This window comes from Gorilla gorilla, chromosome 14 (assembly GCF_029281585.2).
Source record: "Gorilla gorilla gorilla isolate KB3781 chromosome 14, NHGRI_mGorGor1-v2.1_pri, whole genome shotgun sequence".
In the NCBI taxonomy this organism is placed as follows: domain Eukaryota; kingdom Metazoa; phylum Chordata; class Mammalia; order Primates; family Hominidae; genus Gorilla; species Gorilla gorilla.
The window spans coordinates 40,534,873-40,550,565 of NC_073238.2; the positions used below are offsets into that span (position 1 = coordinate 40,534,873).

A 15,693-nucleotide genomic window follows, 5' to 3' on the forward strand; every position below is an offset into this window, starting at 1 on the left:
CTACATCCAGAGAAGTGAGGCAACAAAGAGAATGCTCATGAGACCCATTGTTTCTATCATTCATCCTGCTAAGCTTGCTCAGCGAGATATGCTATTATATAATCTGTACCAGTAATCAATGTATGGCACTTCTTTCCCCGTTTTTGTTTGATTTTTATTCCATTTCACTGTATCGGGTAGGCAGGAGAAGCTACTTTTATCATTTATCCCATAATCTGCAGAATGGTGAGAAGTCACAAACCTGATCAGATCCAAGCTAATGGAGGAATTGATACTACCTAGAAAACCTGAACTCAGAGGGGCTAAATTGTGTCACTTCACAGTACAGAAGCTGTATGTGATTTTGGATTGTTACCCACTGGGGAGAAGGTGAGCACATTTGGAATTGCACAGAAGGTGGCTGGATTAGGATTAAGTAGGAGCATTTTTACAATTAAATGTGTGAGAAGATGTGATATATATATATATATATATGCTGGGCAGCCAAGAAGTTACTCCATCTTCAAATGAGACATTAACACAATAGAGGAAAAATATGTCTGAAAGTCATTATTTTCCAGAAGAAATGTGAAGTTATTTTTAAAAAGGAATAAAAAATATATAGGGGCCAACTCAGAGTCTTCAGAGATTTAATACTCAAACAAAACTTGCTGAAATTATGGATCTCCAATGATCAAAAGGGCAAATATATTCAGGGACTAACACACTCATACTCACTGAAAATAACTCGCAATCTGTCTCTAGAGACTAAAGAAAAAATCACCACTGACAGCCATCATCATCTTTTGAAACGTGGGATGATGTTCTCAACGATAGATGAATCTGGCTTCCTGGGAAATCATCTCCTAATACAGATACGCCAGCTCTCTGATTTCCAGTGTTGCACAGGACTGAATGAGAGACCCCAAGTGAGCCACCTACTACTGCAAAGTGAATTAACACCCTGGCTTTCATGTAAAGTGCTGTTTCTAGTTTCTCCTCCCCTGGCCACAGATTATTCCAATGGAGAGATGCAGGAAGATTAAAAGTTCATTAGATGTTCTTGTATGGGAGTAATATACATGAAAATGCCTCAGACTGAGCTTGTCAACTCTGGCCCTTAATGCAGCATCTTCAGATGCCTCATTCATCTCTTTCCTGGATTCATCTTTATAATACAGATTCTGTTATATCTTTTAGGGGCAACCCTTCTCCTCCATTCATGAGACAGAAGGATGTATTTGCATATGGAAATTAGGGTAATCAGACATATGATAGAACAAAGTTGTAAAATTGGAAAAATATCTTTAGGAGGAATTAAATTAGACTGAAAACTTCCCAAGGTATTTCTACTTCTCCAGAATGCAGCATAGCAGGAAAAGCAGGAGCTTTGGAGGCAAATAGCCATGTGATTGACTCCCTAAACTCTGCCAATTACTAAGTTAGGTAGCAAAAATACTTAAAGGAGAGCTTCAGAGGTTTAAATTATGAATTCATGTTAAATACTGAAAGGAAAATAACCTCGTAAGAGTGATAAGTAAGGGTCATAATGCTGGCTGAAACTAAAAAAATCTAGGAAAGGAGAAAACAGGGTAAAAGGCTGTAACTATGTGAGAGGGCGGCTGGAAGCTGGCAATCCAGAAATAGAAGTTTGCCAGACAGCCACACTATAAAGAACAAGCTCTACGGACCTGACATGGAACATAATATTCAAATGAAGAATTTCTAACTATTTGTTCTTCTCTATATTGGAACCACAAAGGGTATAATCATTGCTAAATAGAAGCTATAAATAGATTAATGGGCCTTTGTATTTGTCATCAGCCTTGTTTATTGGGAAATGAATGAAAATATTAAAGAATATCCTTTTTTATTCCCAACTGGGTTATCAATTTATGAAATTCATTAAGCTGTACTGCTGCCTTCAGGGAATTTTCCATACAAAACACAATCTACTTCTGTTTCAAATGCCTATATGGGATTTCTTTCCATGCTAGTAACATTATCATGTCTTGCAAAGGACTAAGTCAAAGAATCAATATGCCTTTATTTTTTCTGTATCCTTACTTTTTTCATTCCCCTCTTCCTTTGTCCTCCTCCTAATTTTCCTATTGCATCAGGCCCAGGGAGGTAGAACTTCCTGAGGAATATCCCATATAAGAAATAAACGGGCCAGGCGTGGTGGCTCATGCCTATAATCCCAGCACTTTGGGAGGCCAAGGTGGGCGGATCATGAGGTGAGGAGTTCCAGACCAGCCTGGCCAACATGGTGAAACCCTGTCTCTACTAAAAATACAAAAAATTCGCCGGGCGTGGTGGCGCATGTCTGTAATCCCTGCTACTCTGGAGGCTGAGGCAGGAGAATTGCTTGAACCTGTGAGGTGGAGGTTGCAGTGAGCTGAGATCATGCCACTGCACTCAAGCCTGGGCAACAGAGTGAGACTCTGTCTCAATAAAAATAAAAATAAAAATAAAAACGCTGGATTTAGTCTCTCCTCATACTGGGGGCAAATTGTAACACTAAAATAAGTGAGATGTATGAATTAAGCTATGTTCAAGATGTTTAAATTGGCATACCTTGTAACTAATTTGTGCTAGCTCTCCCTCCTCCACCTAGGTGATTCTCTCTTCCACCTCTTCATACTGAACTAGAGACCAAACAACGTCTTTTTTTAAAACCCAACATTTTTACACCCTTCTCTTTCCTTTCAGTTTCATTGCCACCATTCTAGGTTAGATAAGTGACGACAACTGGTAATAAAAATAATGATGTCTTTTATCACAATAGTTCTCTTATTGGTTTCTTTGCTTCCCATCTCTCTCCATTCCATTGTGTTCTATATGCTGTAGTAGACCCATCCTCCTGGGCCATGAAAAATGATCCTACCCTATGCCACTAAAATCAAGAGACATCTAACATCTCTATAAGGTAAGATAAAAAGTCCTTAGTTTGCTATGAAAAGCCTTCAAATCTGATTGAAATCAACCTTCCCAGTCTTAGATCCTCAAACTGACCTACATAAATAATTTACTCCAAACAAAGTCACAACTTTTATGAAAACCTTTTACTCCATGCGTTAAATGCACTCCTTAACATTCCTGGGCATGCATCTAACCTAATGAATTGAACATAGTCACCAGTCAGAAAGGAAAATTAAATGTGGAGATATTTCTAAATCTCACAGAATCTGGCCTAAGTACTGTTCTTGTGATTTTGCCCAAACAGTATCACCACAAGAAAATCCTGTCATATATTAATAAGCAAATATGAAAGTAAGAATAATAATTCACTTTATCAATTGATTTTCAGTTTCTAAGAGCAAATATGTCTTTTCCATGAAGCCAGGGACTTTTGTCTGTCGTCTGGGAAATACTCTATCCCATAACACTGCCTGGCATCTAGTATGAAATATTAGTGGGGGGTGAATAAACCACAGTGGAACAACAGAAAAAAATAGTTCACATACAGTCTTTGTTTTAATGTTTATTGGTAGAAACAGATCTTCAATGCATACTTTGTGTTTATATAAACTCTACATTCTCTTAAAGGTTTTCGTTTTGTTTTCACTGGAGATTTTTAGCCTCCAAGTGAACTTAACATATTGCCTATGCATCTGATTCTTTATAGACTTTTAGATTTTAAAACTAAATTTGAGAAACCATGCATACTGTATACCTTATTTAATAATCCAAAGAATTGTTTGCACTTTCAAAAAAGTTACAAAAAGGCTGAACACAAGTTAAATAACCTATATGATGTAAATTTTCCATTTCTGAATACTTTTTCAGTATTATATATTGCTTGCTGTCTAATAAGTTAGATTGTCAGAGACGCTTCAGTAAATTATCTCTACTTTAAAATTATATCTGAATCCCCTTTCTCTGAGATGATCTTGCCAATATTAAACATTGTGCCATATGCAGTATTAGCCCAAAAGCTTAAATAAGAACCAAACTTGTAGACTGAATATTTTAACCTTAAAATTATATACCTATATATACACCTATGGTATGCTGCATATTAAATTTAACATTTCAAGTAACATATATATAGCAAACATTCAGCCAAATACTCTTTCATGAAAAGATACTGTCCTTAAAATAAAAAGTTAATGAAAAGCTTATTTAGACACAAATGTCTAGATATAAGTACTAAGCCTATGAAACTTGAAGCTAAAGTCTGCTGTACTATTAAGAAAAAGAAGATTGATTCTTAACCTACTGAATTGTGCAGATACAAAAGTGCTTAGCATGACAAAATTACCAAAATAAAAACATTTTAGAGGTTATTTGGTTCTAGCAATATTAACTATTCTGTATTTCTAGATAATTTAACATTTGTATTTTAAATTTTATATAAATTTATTTTTAACAAGTTTAAAAAAGCACACAAAAAATAGTTCAAACTATATATAATCTGTTATTTTTCATCCTGGTTAGCTAATCACAAATAACTCAGCAAAACAATGCTTGAACATTCAGTTCTACTAAAAAACAGTATTTGAGTAGATCCCATCGCCTTACCCACTGTTTGCTATGTTGGACCCTAAAACAGGCTGCCGACAGATCGGACAAGTGCAATTCTCTGAGAGCCATCGGTCAATACAATGAATGTGAAATTCATGCATGCAAGGTAATTGCCTGAGCTTGTTTCCAGTTACATAGTCACTGATACAAACACTACAGATTTTACCTAGTTCACTATCAATACTGTTATGCTCATAGTGCCGGGTGGAAAGATTGTCAATCTGCTCTTTGGTTAAACCACGTATTCGATCATCATCATCACTTTCATTTAGTAAAAAAAAGTGAGCAAGGCGAAGAATAGGTAGTGTTCCAGTTTCAACTAAATTGTTTGGATTTCGCAACTGCCTGCCACCCCTACTGTCACTGTTTCGAGTATGAGGCTGGGTGGTCTCGTTTTCACCATGCATTTCAGTGCTGTCTCCTTGGGCCTGCCTGTCTTGAGAGGAACCTTCCCTGTGCTGGCTCCTGTTGTTAACTGTACCTAAGTTACTCCGTTCTGAGTGCATGTCTGGTAAATGCTGGCCATTTCTCTGAAGTTCTGACTCAGAATCGGCCTCCATTAGAGAACTCAGTTCTCCAAACCCAGTCATGATCTGCCTTAAAATTGACCGAAGAGCCACTGATGATGGCTCAACAAGCTCATTCTCAGAAATCCTACGAAGAGGAACTGTTATGGTACTAACATAGGTTCGAATACCTGACCGCTCTAAACGAGAAATGGTTCGGCGAAAGCCCCCACTATTGCTTTCAATAGTGACTGTATTTTCTGCTAGCCCTACTCTGGATCGAGTTCTATTTGCAATACTATCCCGATCTCTATTTTCTCCAGGACGGATCCTTCTCACTTGAAGGTCCAGTGTGATTGTTGGATGTCGTCGTACAGCAGTTGAGGATCTGCTGGATTCTTCTCCTTCTTCTACTGTTATTCTTGACACAAGCCTTGAATTAGAGAATGGGGTATATGCAGTACCTCTGCGTTCTCGTTCTCTATCTTGCTCTAAAAAGACTCGAGTTCTACCTCTCCTCCTAACAGATCTTCTAGTGGTTTGCTGTACTGGTCTACTTTCCCTTTGGGAATTATGATAAACAGTGCCACTCTGTCTCTGAATTGGTGAACGGCTTCGACTATTGGAAGTAGATCGTAATCTTATTGGCTCTAATCTTTGGTTTGTATTCCTCACTGTAACATTACTTCTAGCCCCATTTTCCCAAACATGTGCTGCTCCAAACCGTTGCCCCTCCCTTTGCCTGAGTTCACTACCACCTGACTGGTTTGTGTAACTACTGAAATTAGTGCGTGAAGCATTAGCTCGAGGAATGCCAGCTGCTCCCCCAATTCCATTTCTTAACCTTCCCAATGTTGAGAAAGATCCTTCAGCTGGATTTTGCCCCCTTGAAGCAAGCCTAGTCCTTGGAATGTTGGAACTACTACCATTGAAATTCACTGAGGTTTGGCTTCTTGTTCGCCTAGCCACAGGACTAGTTGACCTTTGTTGCCTATTTGCAGTATGATCTCTGTTACTATCTGAAAGTGGAATGTCTGTATAATCTTCTCCATGAATTTCAAATCCTCTATTTTCATGATTTACGTGGATTTCCAAACTAAACCGAAACTCTCCATTGTTCGGGTTTGTTCGACTCACAGCTCTCCAAGTTTGGTTCCCATTTTGTCCACTTCGAGTTGCATTTCCTGTGCGCCGAAAGGTGTTCAACCATTCTAGAAGAGAATCTTCATGTGAACTTTCTCTAGGGACTTCTGAGTCTAGAAAGCAAAGCAAATCAACTTAAGATCAATTCCTAAGACACATCTTACTGAAAACTTATAAGAAAAAGTTTGTAATAAATTAAAGAACATCTGTGGATTTTAATGAATGAAAGATGGCAAAAAGACAACTTTCTAAAAGAAAAGTATATCTACTATAAGCATATTATAAAAATTAAATTACTATTTACATAGTTACAAAGCTTTAAATACTATTTATGCAACGCTATGGAGAAATCCTCATTCTTACTTTCTATGTGCCCATTACTAGCAAAATAACTAAGGCAAATGAGAAACATATCCACTACCAAAAGTTTACATTTAAATTGCTTTATCAATATAGTAACACCAATAAAATACAAAGACAAACTTTATGTAAAATTTGTCCTGTATTTGTGGAATCTTTCTGGAAAAGCCAACTCAGTCATTTTTGCAACTAGGTATTTCTGTAATCTTAGAAATTTTTCCTATTTCTCAGGTGCTGCCAAAAATGTACACATCAAGAAATGTGAGTTTCTGAATATAACATTAAAACCACATTACTGTATTTGTCTTTGTGTGAAGCTGAGAAACCAGGCAAGTTACTTAAGGTCTCTATGGCTGATCCTTGTCTATAAACTGGAGATAATAATAGAATCAATCTCATAGGGTTATCCTGAGGATAAAATAAGACGCTATATATAACATAATTAGCATAATATCCGGCACATAAAAAGCCACCCCATAAATGTTAGCTGTTATACATAATAAAATACATTTTCTATTCATTTAGAATGTAAGCTCCAGGAAAACAAAGATTTTTGTAGTTTTAGTCACTGTTAGATCTCCAGCCTCTACAGCAGTATCTAGTATAAATCAGACTTTCAATTAATATTGCTCAATTAATCAATTTAGAAATAAATGTGTCACCCATAAACTTCTTTGACTAAGATACTGCCACTGTGCCAAGCTTAAATTTTCCATTTATAACCAGTAGAGATTATATAAAGTACAAAACTTAATAAAAAGCATCAACACATTAACTACACAAACTTCAACTTTAAAGTTTGTTCTACTCAAAAATAGCTATTATAGGCTGGGCGCGGTGGCTCACACCTGTAATCCCAGCACTTTGGGAGGTCAAGGCAGGCAGATCATGAAGTCAGGAGTTCGAGACCAGCCTGACTGTCATGGTAAAAACCCGTCTGTCCTAAAAATACAAAGAAATTAGCCAGGCATGGTGGCGTGCACCTGTAATCCCAGCTACTCAGGAGGCTGAGGCAGGAGAATTGCTTGAACCTGGGAGGCAGAGGTTGCAGTGAGCCAAGATTGTGCCACTGTACTACAGCCTGGGTGACAGAGCAGGACTCTGTCTCAATAAATAAATAAATAAATAAATAAAATAGCTATTATATGACATCATTCTGATTACATTTCATTCCTGCAATCTCTCTCGTAAGACTTTTTTTAATGCTGAAGTTGAAGCTATTAATCAGCCGTTGATGCCAATAAAATAAACAGCAACTGAGCCATATTACAGAGATGATGAGCTATTTTATATTTGATGAGTACATTTTCCACTGAAACATATTCAAAAGATCAGTATTAATTATTGCATCTATATAGTACAACTTACATATCTAAATACAAAGAATAAAATGTGTTAATGTCCACTTCCCATTTGTTTGGAAAAAGAATGAGTAAAAGGCAGGTGAACATGAATTATTTTAAATGCTACTTCCTTCTTTGATTAACATTTGATTAAGTGTAGTGATGACGGTGCATGTGAAAGAGTTTGCCAAGTACCTACTCAAAGCTACCCTACCCTTCTTCCATTGTAAAAGCATCGGAAATTGGCTCATGGACAGCCTGGCAGTTAGGTGTGACCATGAGACTAAGTTCTCATGAATGGAATGGAAGAGTAAGCGATACATCCTACTCTCAGGCTAGTGCGTGGACCTCCTTCCTACCAGCTAGACCCTAGATATGGTTGCGACTTACCTTGATCATACAAATGGTACCCTGGAGCAGTGATGCCCCATAAAACTTTCTGAAGTAATGAGTATGTTCTGTATTTGTGCTGTCCAATACAGAAGCCACTAGCCAAATGTGACTATTAAGCACCTGAATGTGGCTAGTATGAATGATGAGCTAAATTTTAAATTTTATTTAATTTTAATTAATTTCCATTTAAATAGCCACATGTGCCTAGCAGCTACTGTACTGAACAGCACAGTTGCAGAATCATTCTGTTAGCTGAGTGGGTTCCAAGAGGATTTCCTTCCCTGGACTGTTAACGTAAGTAAGAAACTTCTAGCTTATTGAGCCATTGCATTTTGGGGTTTTTACATAGACTTCATGGTAACTAATACAATGATTTTGATATAATATGTGAAACTACTAATAAATACCTCTGAGGAGGGAAGCAGAACTGGTTAAGAGGAACACAAAAGTGGCTTTTCCTTTTAACTCTACATACTTCATTTAGTTTGAAGTTCTTTTACAGTACTTTCCTTATAAGAACTTTTTATATGTAAACCATCAAACAGAACAAAGAAACAAAAACAGGTTTCCTAACTCAGTCTTTCTACACGGTTCTGTATATAAATTTTTAGAAGCTAAGTAATATCACTTTAGAAAAAGTAATGTGTACATTCCAAGATTAAAAAGAAGCATGCTGGGAATTAACTTAATTGTATATTATTACATAAAGCTCTCTGAAGGCAATCTGTGTGTTTAAGACATCTTTGCAGTCATTCCTCTGTCCTATACTGCTTAACCATACTGCTTTACTACTCATATACATATTATCTGAATGAGTATCACATTAAAACTGGAAAAAATTGAAGACAAACATACTACACAAGGTCTAAGAATTTCATTTCTGCAAGTGCTCCAATCAAGCCTGTTCCTTATGGAAAGGACTCCATAGTACCTCTGTAATTCGTTCCATCTCTCAAGTCAGGCTGAGATGCTAGTTGTTCCTTGACGCCATCTAACCGCTGTTGCAGTTCTTCTGATGTTATTTCTCCTAAAACAATGAAAAACTGCTCATTTAAGAATTCTGAATTAAGTTTTATGAGACCTCATGAAGGGTAAGACAAATCTTTAGTAACCTATAGAAGACAAATGTCTTATTACTTTCATATGTTCTGTAAATTGAAGACAGTTAAAAATATTCAACTGGTACAAATGTGCATCAATTTGGTTGTGCTTCATTTATTAATCTTTTATTAAAAATTATTAAAATAAGATTTAATTTGAATAGTTGGTAAAGTGCTGCCAGTTGATACACTTAGGAATCTATAAGCTATAACTGTGGATTTTTGTCAGTTAAAAAGAAATTAAGGGAGCATTTATAGAGACAACTTCAAATATTTACTTGAATTTTATCCCCAATACTTCATTATATGGGTCATCAATATACAAACACACAATATATAAACATACAAATTTCCATTAGTTCATTTGTAAAAACTTTATGGAACACATTGGGCTTTGGGGGGGAGCTATTAATTCAGCTGAATAAATAAATTATAATACCCCAAATGAGTTCAAATTGGGTTTTAAGTCATATTTTATTTGTATAAAAATTACAAATAGGACCATATATGTAAATACTTAACACCATTATGTACATTAACCTGTTTCTTAGTTTGGTATTTGTATAATAGTTCTCCATGTCCCCTATTTTTACCTTATAAAATACAGAAGCCAGTGATTTTCTACTTTATTATACCAAAAAGTTCTTAAACTCACAAAAACAATATACTATATTTTCATAAAGAGAAGCAGGGAAAAAGAATACCAATTCTCCTTATCTTGAAATCCTTCCATTTAAATGATGAAAAAAGGGTGTTTCCTCTTTTACCCATCTCTTACCAGGGGTGCCTAAAAGATTATGGTCTCTCATAAGCCGATAATCTTCATCATTGAGTTCATTAATAAACTGATAATAGGCCTCTTCTCTGTGGAGACGCTCTTGCTGCCATCTTCTCTCATTTTCATGATGATTATGGTCTTGAGATAAGGTTTCTTCACTGCCACCATCTGATCTCGATCTAGACTGATTCATCCTGAGATTCCTGGCTTTCTGTTAAACAATATAAACAACATTCAAGGTGTTAAGTCATGGACCACATTTGGCTTTGTATTTTTAACTTGCAGTTTTTCTTAATTTTTAAATGTTGTCCCCTACCCAAATACTGTATTTGCCAAATCTTGGAGTGAGAAGCTTACATATAAAATGAAAAACAGCTTCTAGGAAATACAACACAATTGGCACTTACTTCTTTGCCTAAAGCCATTAAGTCAGACTGGATTTGGGTTTACCACACAATGCTCATGCCTGAATACCATAGTGATTATCTCATTTTTGACCATGTTGACGATCTGGAAAAGTTGATCCAGAAGTCCTCATTTATGTTTCAGTATCTGGGTACTTAACATTAATTACAAATTTTAGGCTTGAATTATGCACATTCTTCACTTAATGAGCAAAGGGACACTGGGATGATATAATTTACATTTGTTTTCAGCAAGGTATTCTTTCCAAAATAAGGCTCATGAATGTAATATTATCCCCCACTGCACTTTGTTGAGGTGAAAATCATTTAGCCTAATTAATATCTACTGAACAGACTGAGAGGTGGTCTCTTATTAAAGCTTACCAGGAAGACTTTGAAACCCAACAGGAAACAAGACATCATGTATGGCTCAAGGATTGTGAAAGTGCATCAGAGCACTTTGTATCACCCCATATCAAGCCTCATCCTTAAGCCTGGAATGGTTAGTCCCAGGAGTTTCAGAATGCCAGTGAAACTTCCTGACTTTGCCTAAGAAACCACTATTTTTGGATTATATTTAAGTGTCACTCCTGAGAAGCTCACTTTTAAATTACATGGAAATCAAGAGAGAAAGATGTTTGTTTCATAAATATTTTAGAATTTCTTAAATACATCTATTCAGTAAGTCACACTAAAGCAATGGTTCTCAAACTCACTTAAGGGTATTTTTCAAAATCCAGATGCCCAAATCTCATCCCCAATCCTTGATTAGAGTTGTCCAGGGTAGGACCAGGTCTGCTGTTAAGAGCTAATCTGGGTGTTCTGCAGATGAAATAAACTATTCCTCGACAATTTCTGGCATGTCACTAAAGGGTATGAGTAATACAGCACCTGACTCAGTAGAGGCTGGAGGCTCAAATGGCTAGGCTACCACTGAAGCAACTGTGCGACTCTGCCTCTTGAAATACACTAGGTATTTAATAAGCAAGCTGCTTTAAATATAAGGTGAAATTAGCCTACGAGTCTAAAATACTGTTGGAGTAAGCAACTATTCAATTTCACCTGTAACACTAAATTACAAATTCAAGGATTTTTTTCACTGTGGTTATTTTATTATGTCATTTTGAACAAATGACCTAGTAACATTATCCACTCATATATGAATTAACACTACTAAAAACTCAAGATTTCTATCTTCAGATTAAGACCATAATTAGCAAAGAGCATATTTCGTAGGTACAGCAATAATAGGATTTTTGTAATAATTTTACAAGTTGAAGCCTATCATAAAATCAAGTTACCCTAATATTATTTAAAACTTGAGCTTCTCCTTAAAGGTAATTTTCTTATACAATTAATCACAATGAAAACAAAGCGAATACCTTATTTTCCTTTCAACACGCTTTTAACATATGCCATGGTATCCATCCTTCAATTGTTTGTGCCTTTTTTGAGAGCTGCCCATCTGAAGCAATAAAAGAGAGTTGAATAATTCAATAAACTGTTTCTTTAAAGGCCAGGAACGGGTGGTAGTCTCCCCACTCTGCTGCAAAGCCAAAGCAAATTCTCCAGTGGATTTTGTTGGACACATCTAGAAAATTAGATCCCCATACAATTAGGTCACGAAAACCTCCCGCAAGGCCCCTACCTTCCGCAACAAACTTAGGCCTTTCGTCCTACACTGTCACTGTTCCTGGGTTTACGCCTCCTCTCTCAAAGGCCTTCCTTCCTATCCCGTTCCCATTCGGATGTTACCAGGGTTAGGCGTCTCCGGCTTACTTCTAAACCTTGACTTTCTTGCCACCCCCGCCCTCCGTCCCGCTACTGGTTTCTTTCCCGGCCGTTGCGACGGAAGCTCGCGCCGGGGGACGATCCCCACTACGATAAATAAAGTGGGCTCAAGTGGCCCAACCAACCTCTTCCCAACCGAGCCTCAAGTAACGCTTCCCTTAGAGACCTAGATTCTCACAAGGAAGCAGGTGATAGACGGTGCATCCCAACCAATCACCAGCCAGCGGAGCGCAATAAGAAGGCAGTTAACCAATCGGAGAAGAGATGGGTGGCTCGAAGGATGGCCTGCTTTCCCCGGCGTCTCCAGGAAGTAGTGGTGGGACCCAGATCTTTCCCTCGAGCCCACCTCTCCAGGTCTTGGGCCTTCGCCCTCCTGTCCGGAGAACGTGTGCTGTGGGCGGCCGTTCTCTCAGGTGCTGGAGGCTGTGGTTGAGAGGCGGGATAGGCTTGCCGCCGCGCCTCCGGAGCCCGCTGTGCCCTCGAATTGGCCACTGAGGAGAGAAGCCGGAAGCCCGTGCTGCAGCGTGGGGTCGTCCAGCTGGAGGGGATACTCGGGAGGAAGAACGGCAGGCCCCAGCCCTTCTTTCCCGACAGCCACGCCGCCCACTTGGCGGAGGGGAGTCGCTCCGCAGCCGGCCCGGAGCTCGCCCGTGCGACTGAAAACTGTGTCCGTCGGGAGCTAGGGTGCCTGGCGTCCCGCGTTCCGCCCTCTTGCGCCGCCCTTACAGTGCCTCCTCCTCGAGGCCAAATGCCCGGTCGCTCAGCGCTCGTGGCAGCCGCGTAGTCGCAGAGACACAGTCTGCTTTCCAGGCTTGGCAAGTCCCAGCACTTAACTCTGCGCGTCGGTGTCGCTTGTTTGCCAGCCAGACTATAAAGTGCACCCAACGGTGTATGCGTCTCTTTACTTCTGGGTGTAACGTACTACCCAGCCAGGCCCTTTCCCTTGCTGGGCGTTGGAACCTGGAAATTACAAACCCTAATAAATTCTGAAGTCTGTCTGGCTATCTATCTCTATTTGAGACAAGGTCTCATCCTGTCGCCCAGGCTGGAGCGATCGTAGCTCACTGCAGCCTCCAGCGATCCTCCCTCCTCATCCCAGTAGCTGGAACTACAGGCGCTTGCCACTAATTTCACATTTTTTCTTTTGTAGAGACGGGGGTCTCGTTATGTTGCCCAGGCTGGTTTCGTACTCGGCCTCAAGCAATCCTCTCACCTCAGCAAAATGGGATTACAGGCATGAGGCACCGCACCCCACTATATTTTGTGTTTTTTCACCTTCCCGCTAGGAAAGCAGTTTGAAACTCCCAACATTCCTCTCTCTGATTTTATTTCTGAGATGTGAGGCTTACTAAACTTACCTCACCATTAGTTAAGATGCTGAGTAGGTCTCTGTCTAACCTGGTATAGTCCCCTTTCCTGACATCCCTACCATCTGATGAGTTCATCACTGGAGAGTGCTCACAATGCCGTTACTTGTTATTCTTCCGTTTGTTCTTTCATTTCTGCATTAACTTTTGAGGAACTACCATATCCCCATTATTATGCTGGGCACCTGGATAACAAGCTACATGCAGTCTTAGCATCAATGAGCTACCAGTGTAGCTTGTCTATGGACAAGTGTTTAAAATAAGCATATGGATATGGATACTAAAATGGAAATATATAAAACAGCCTAGAAAGCCCTTCCAGATCTTTCTTCTGCTTACATTTACAGGCTGTTGTCTTGGCACTCCGAAACTGCTTGAAGTTCCGCCACAAGATATGGGAACTCCTAAGCAACCCCCAACTCCACTTTTACCTAATTTCCTCTGTCTCCCAAAACTCAGCTCAGTTCTCATCTTTAAGGAATTTTTCCTGATACCTCTGAAGTAACACCCTTACCTCACCCTCCAGCCTGATATTTACACATAAAACTAAGCAAATGTCCCTTTTGGGGGCTCCCATACTCCCTCTATATATAACCCTATTTTAGCATGTATTCATGTATTTAACAAATACTGAGTGTGGCTATGTATTAGGTGCTGGTGATGACAGCCGTGAATCAGACAGTCATGTCCTCATAGAATGAAGTCCTTGCCCTCTTTTCCCATGGAAAAAGAGCCATTGAGCAAATACTTAAGATGATTTTCTGTTTTTAGGTCTTTACTACCTAGAGTCTGAACTCCTTAAGTGTGATCCAATGGTCTAATTCATTTTTGTAATCCCAGAACTTAGCACAGCACTTGGCAGAACATTCTCCTCAGCCTACTGCATAGATGAGCAGAGAAAAGTGCAATCTTTTGGCAAACGGGATTAATGCACATAGTACAACGACTTCAGATATTGTGAACACACATCATAGAAAATAACAAGTAGAAATCATTTTTAATATCTGTGAATTTTGGAGAGTGCAATCAAATGCAATAATCCAAGTGCAAATACTTTTTACATGTTGAGTGGAAAAGACATATGTGTCTCTTCCTATTTTTCCTATTTCCTATTATATACCCTAAGAATAAAAAAAAACTATTATAAAAATGTCTAAATAAAAATCCAATCAAGTGATTTACCAGGTAGGAAGCTGCAGGTTTTTGTGAGTAGAGAGTCAGGTAATGTATGTAACTTGAATCCAACACCTTGCTTCAGTTTTTGTAGTCCAAGACAAAATGACTACAAAGAGGGGCTTAGATACAACAGCTGGAACAGACAGATGAATCATTCTGGATATCTACTCCAGGTCTCAGAACCTGCCAAGGTCCCTGGTCTAATTAATTTCTGTTTATTGGATTGGTACCTGGCCTTTGTAGTGTGTATGCCTCATGTAACTCCTGGACTTTTTACAATTAGGAATACAAAGGTGTAAAATAATTAAAACCATAACATTAAAAGGATTCTCTGTATATCTGGTAAATTACGTACTTGTCATGTTTAAAAGATTTTGGCTTCGTAAAACGACAGCCTTAATTACAATTTAAAACAAAATGGAGCACTCGATTTCAAGTTTTAAGTTTAAGTTGAAATCTTACTAAGTTTATGGATGGCATCAGAGCAGCAAAGAGAAATATAGGCTCCCCATGTTGTTTTATTATTAGTTTAAAAATTATTATATAAGATTTAAAGAAGGAATTACATGTAACATTTGAAATACTTGTGAATGAGATAAAATATTAAATTTATAAATACAGTTTAAAATGTTGGTTTGAAGATAATTAAATATGTATATGAATGAGATTGAAAGTTAGTGAAGGGCTAATTCCAAATGACTGTTAAGATTTACTATACTTGACCAGGCACAGCTGCTCACACCTGTAATCCCAGCACTTTGGGAGGCCAAGGCGGGCAGATCACGAGGTCAAGAGATCGAGACCATCCTGGCCAACATGGTGAAAC

General features: G+C 38.3%; 1 protein-coding gene across 7 annotated transcripts in view; it reads right to left on the reverse strand.

The window, feature by feature from the left end:
* The window catches only part of RNF6 (ring finger protein 6), a 90,522-nt gene extending 77,057 nt beyond the window's left edge, over window positions 1–13,465 (reverse strand). The window contains exons 1-5 of one of the 7 annotated variants that reach the window (XM_063697212.1): window positions 12,671–13,266; window positions 11,916–11,998; window positions 10,130–10,340; window positions 9,183–9,278; window positions 6,150–6,268 (exon numbers count right to left, since the gene is read on the reverse strand). In XM_063697212.1, coding sequence (XP_063553282.1) covers window positions 6,150–6,268; window positions 9,183–9,278; window positions 10,130–10,322 — 408 coding nt within the window. In that variant the 5' untranslated portion in view covers window positions 10,323–10,340; window positions 11,916–11,998; window positions 12,671–13,266. Of the gene's footprint in view, window positions 1–3,450; window positions 6,269–9,182; window positions 9,279–10,129; window positions 10,341–11,915; window positions 11,999–12,181 lie in introns of those variants that run through there. The other 6 variants (XM_004054280.5, XM_004054279.5, XM_019039905.4 and 3 more) reach the window with 6 other exon arrangements.
* Between the last annotated feature and the right edge of the window lie 2,228 nt (window positions 13,466–15,693).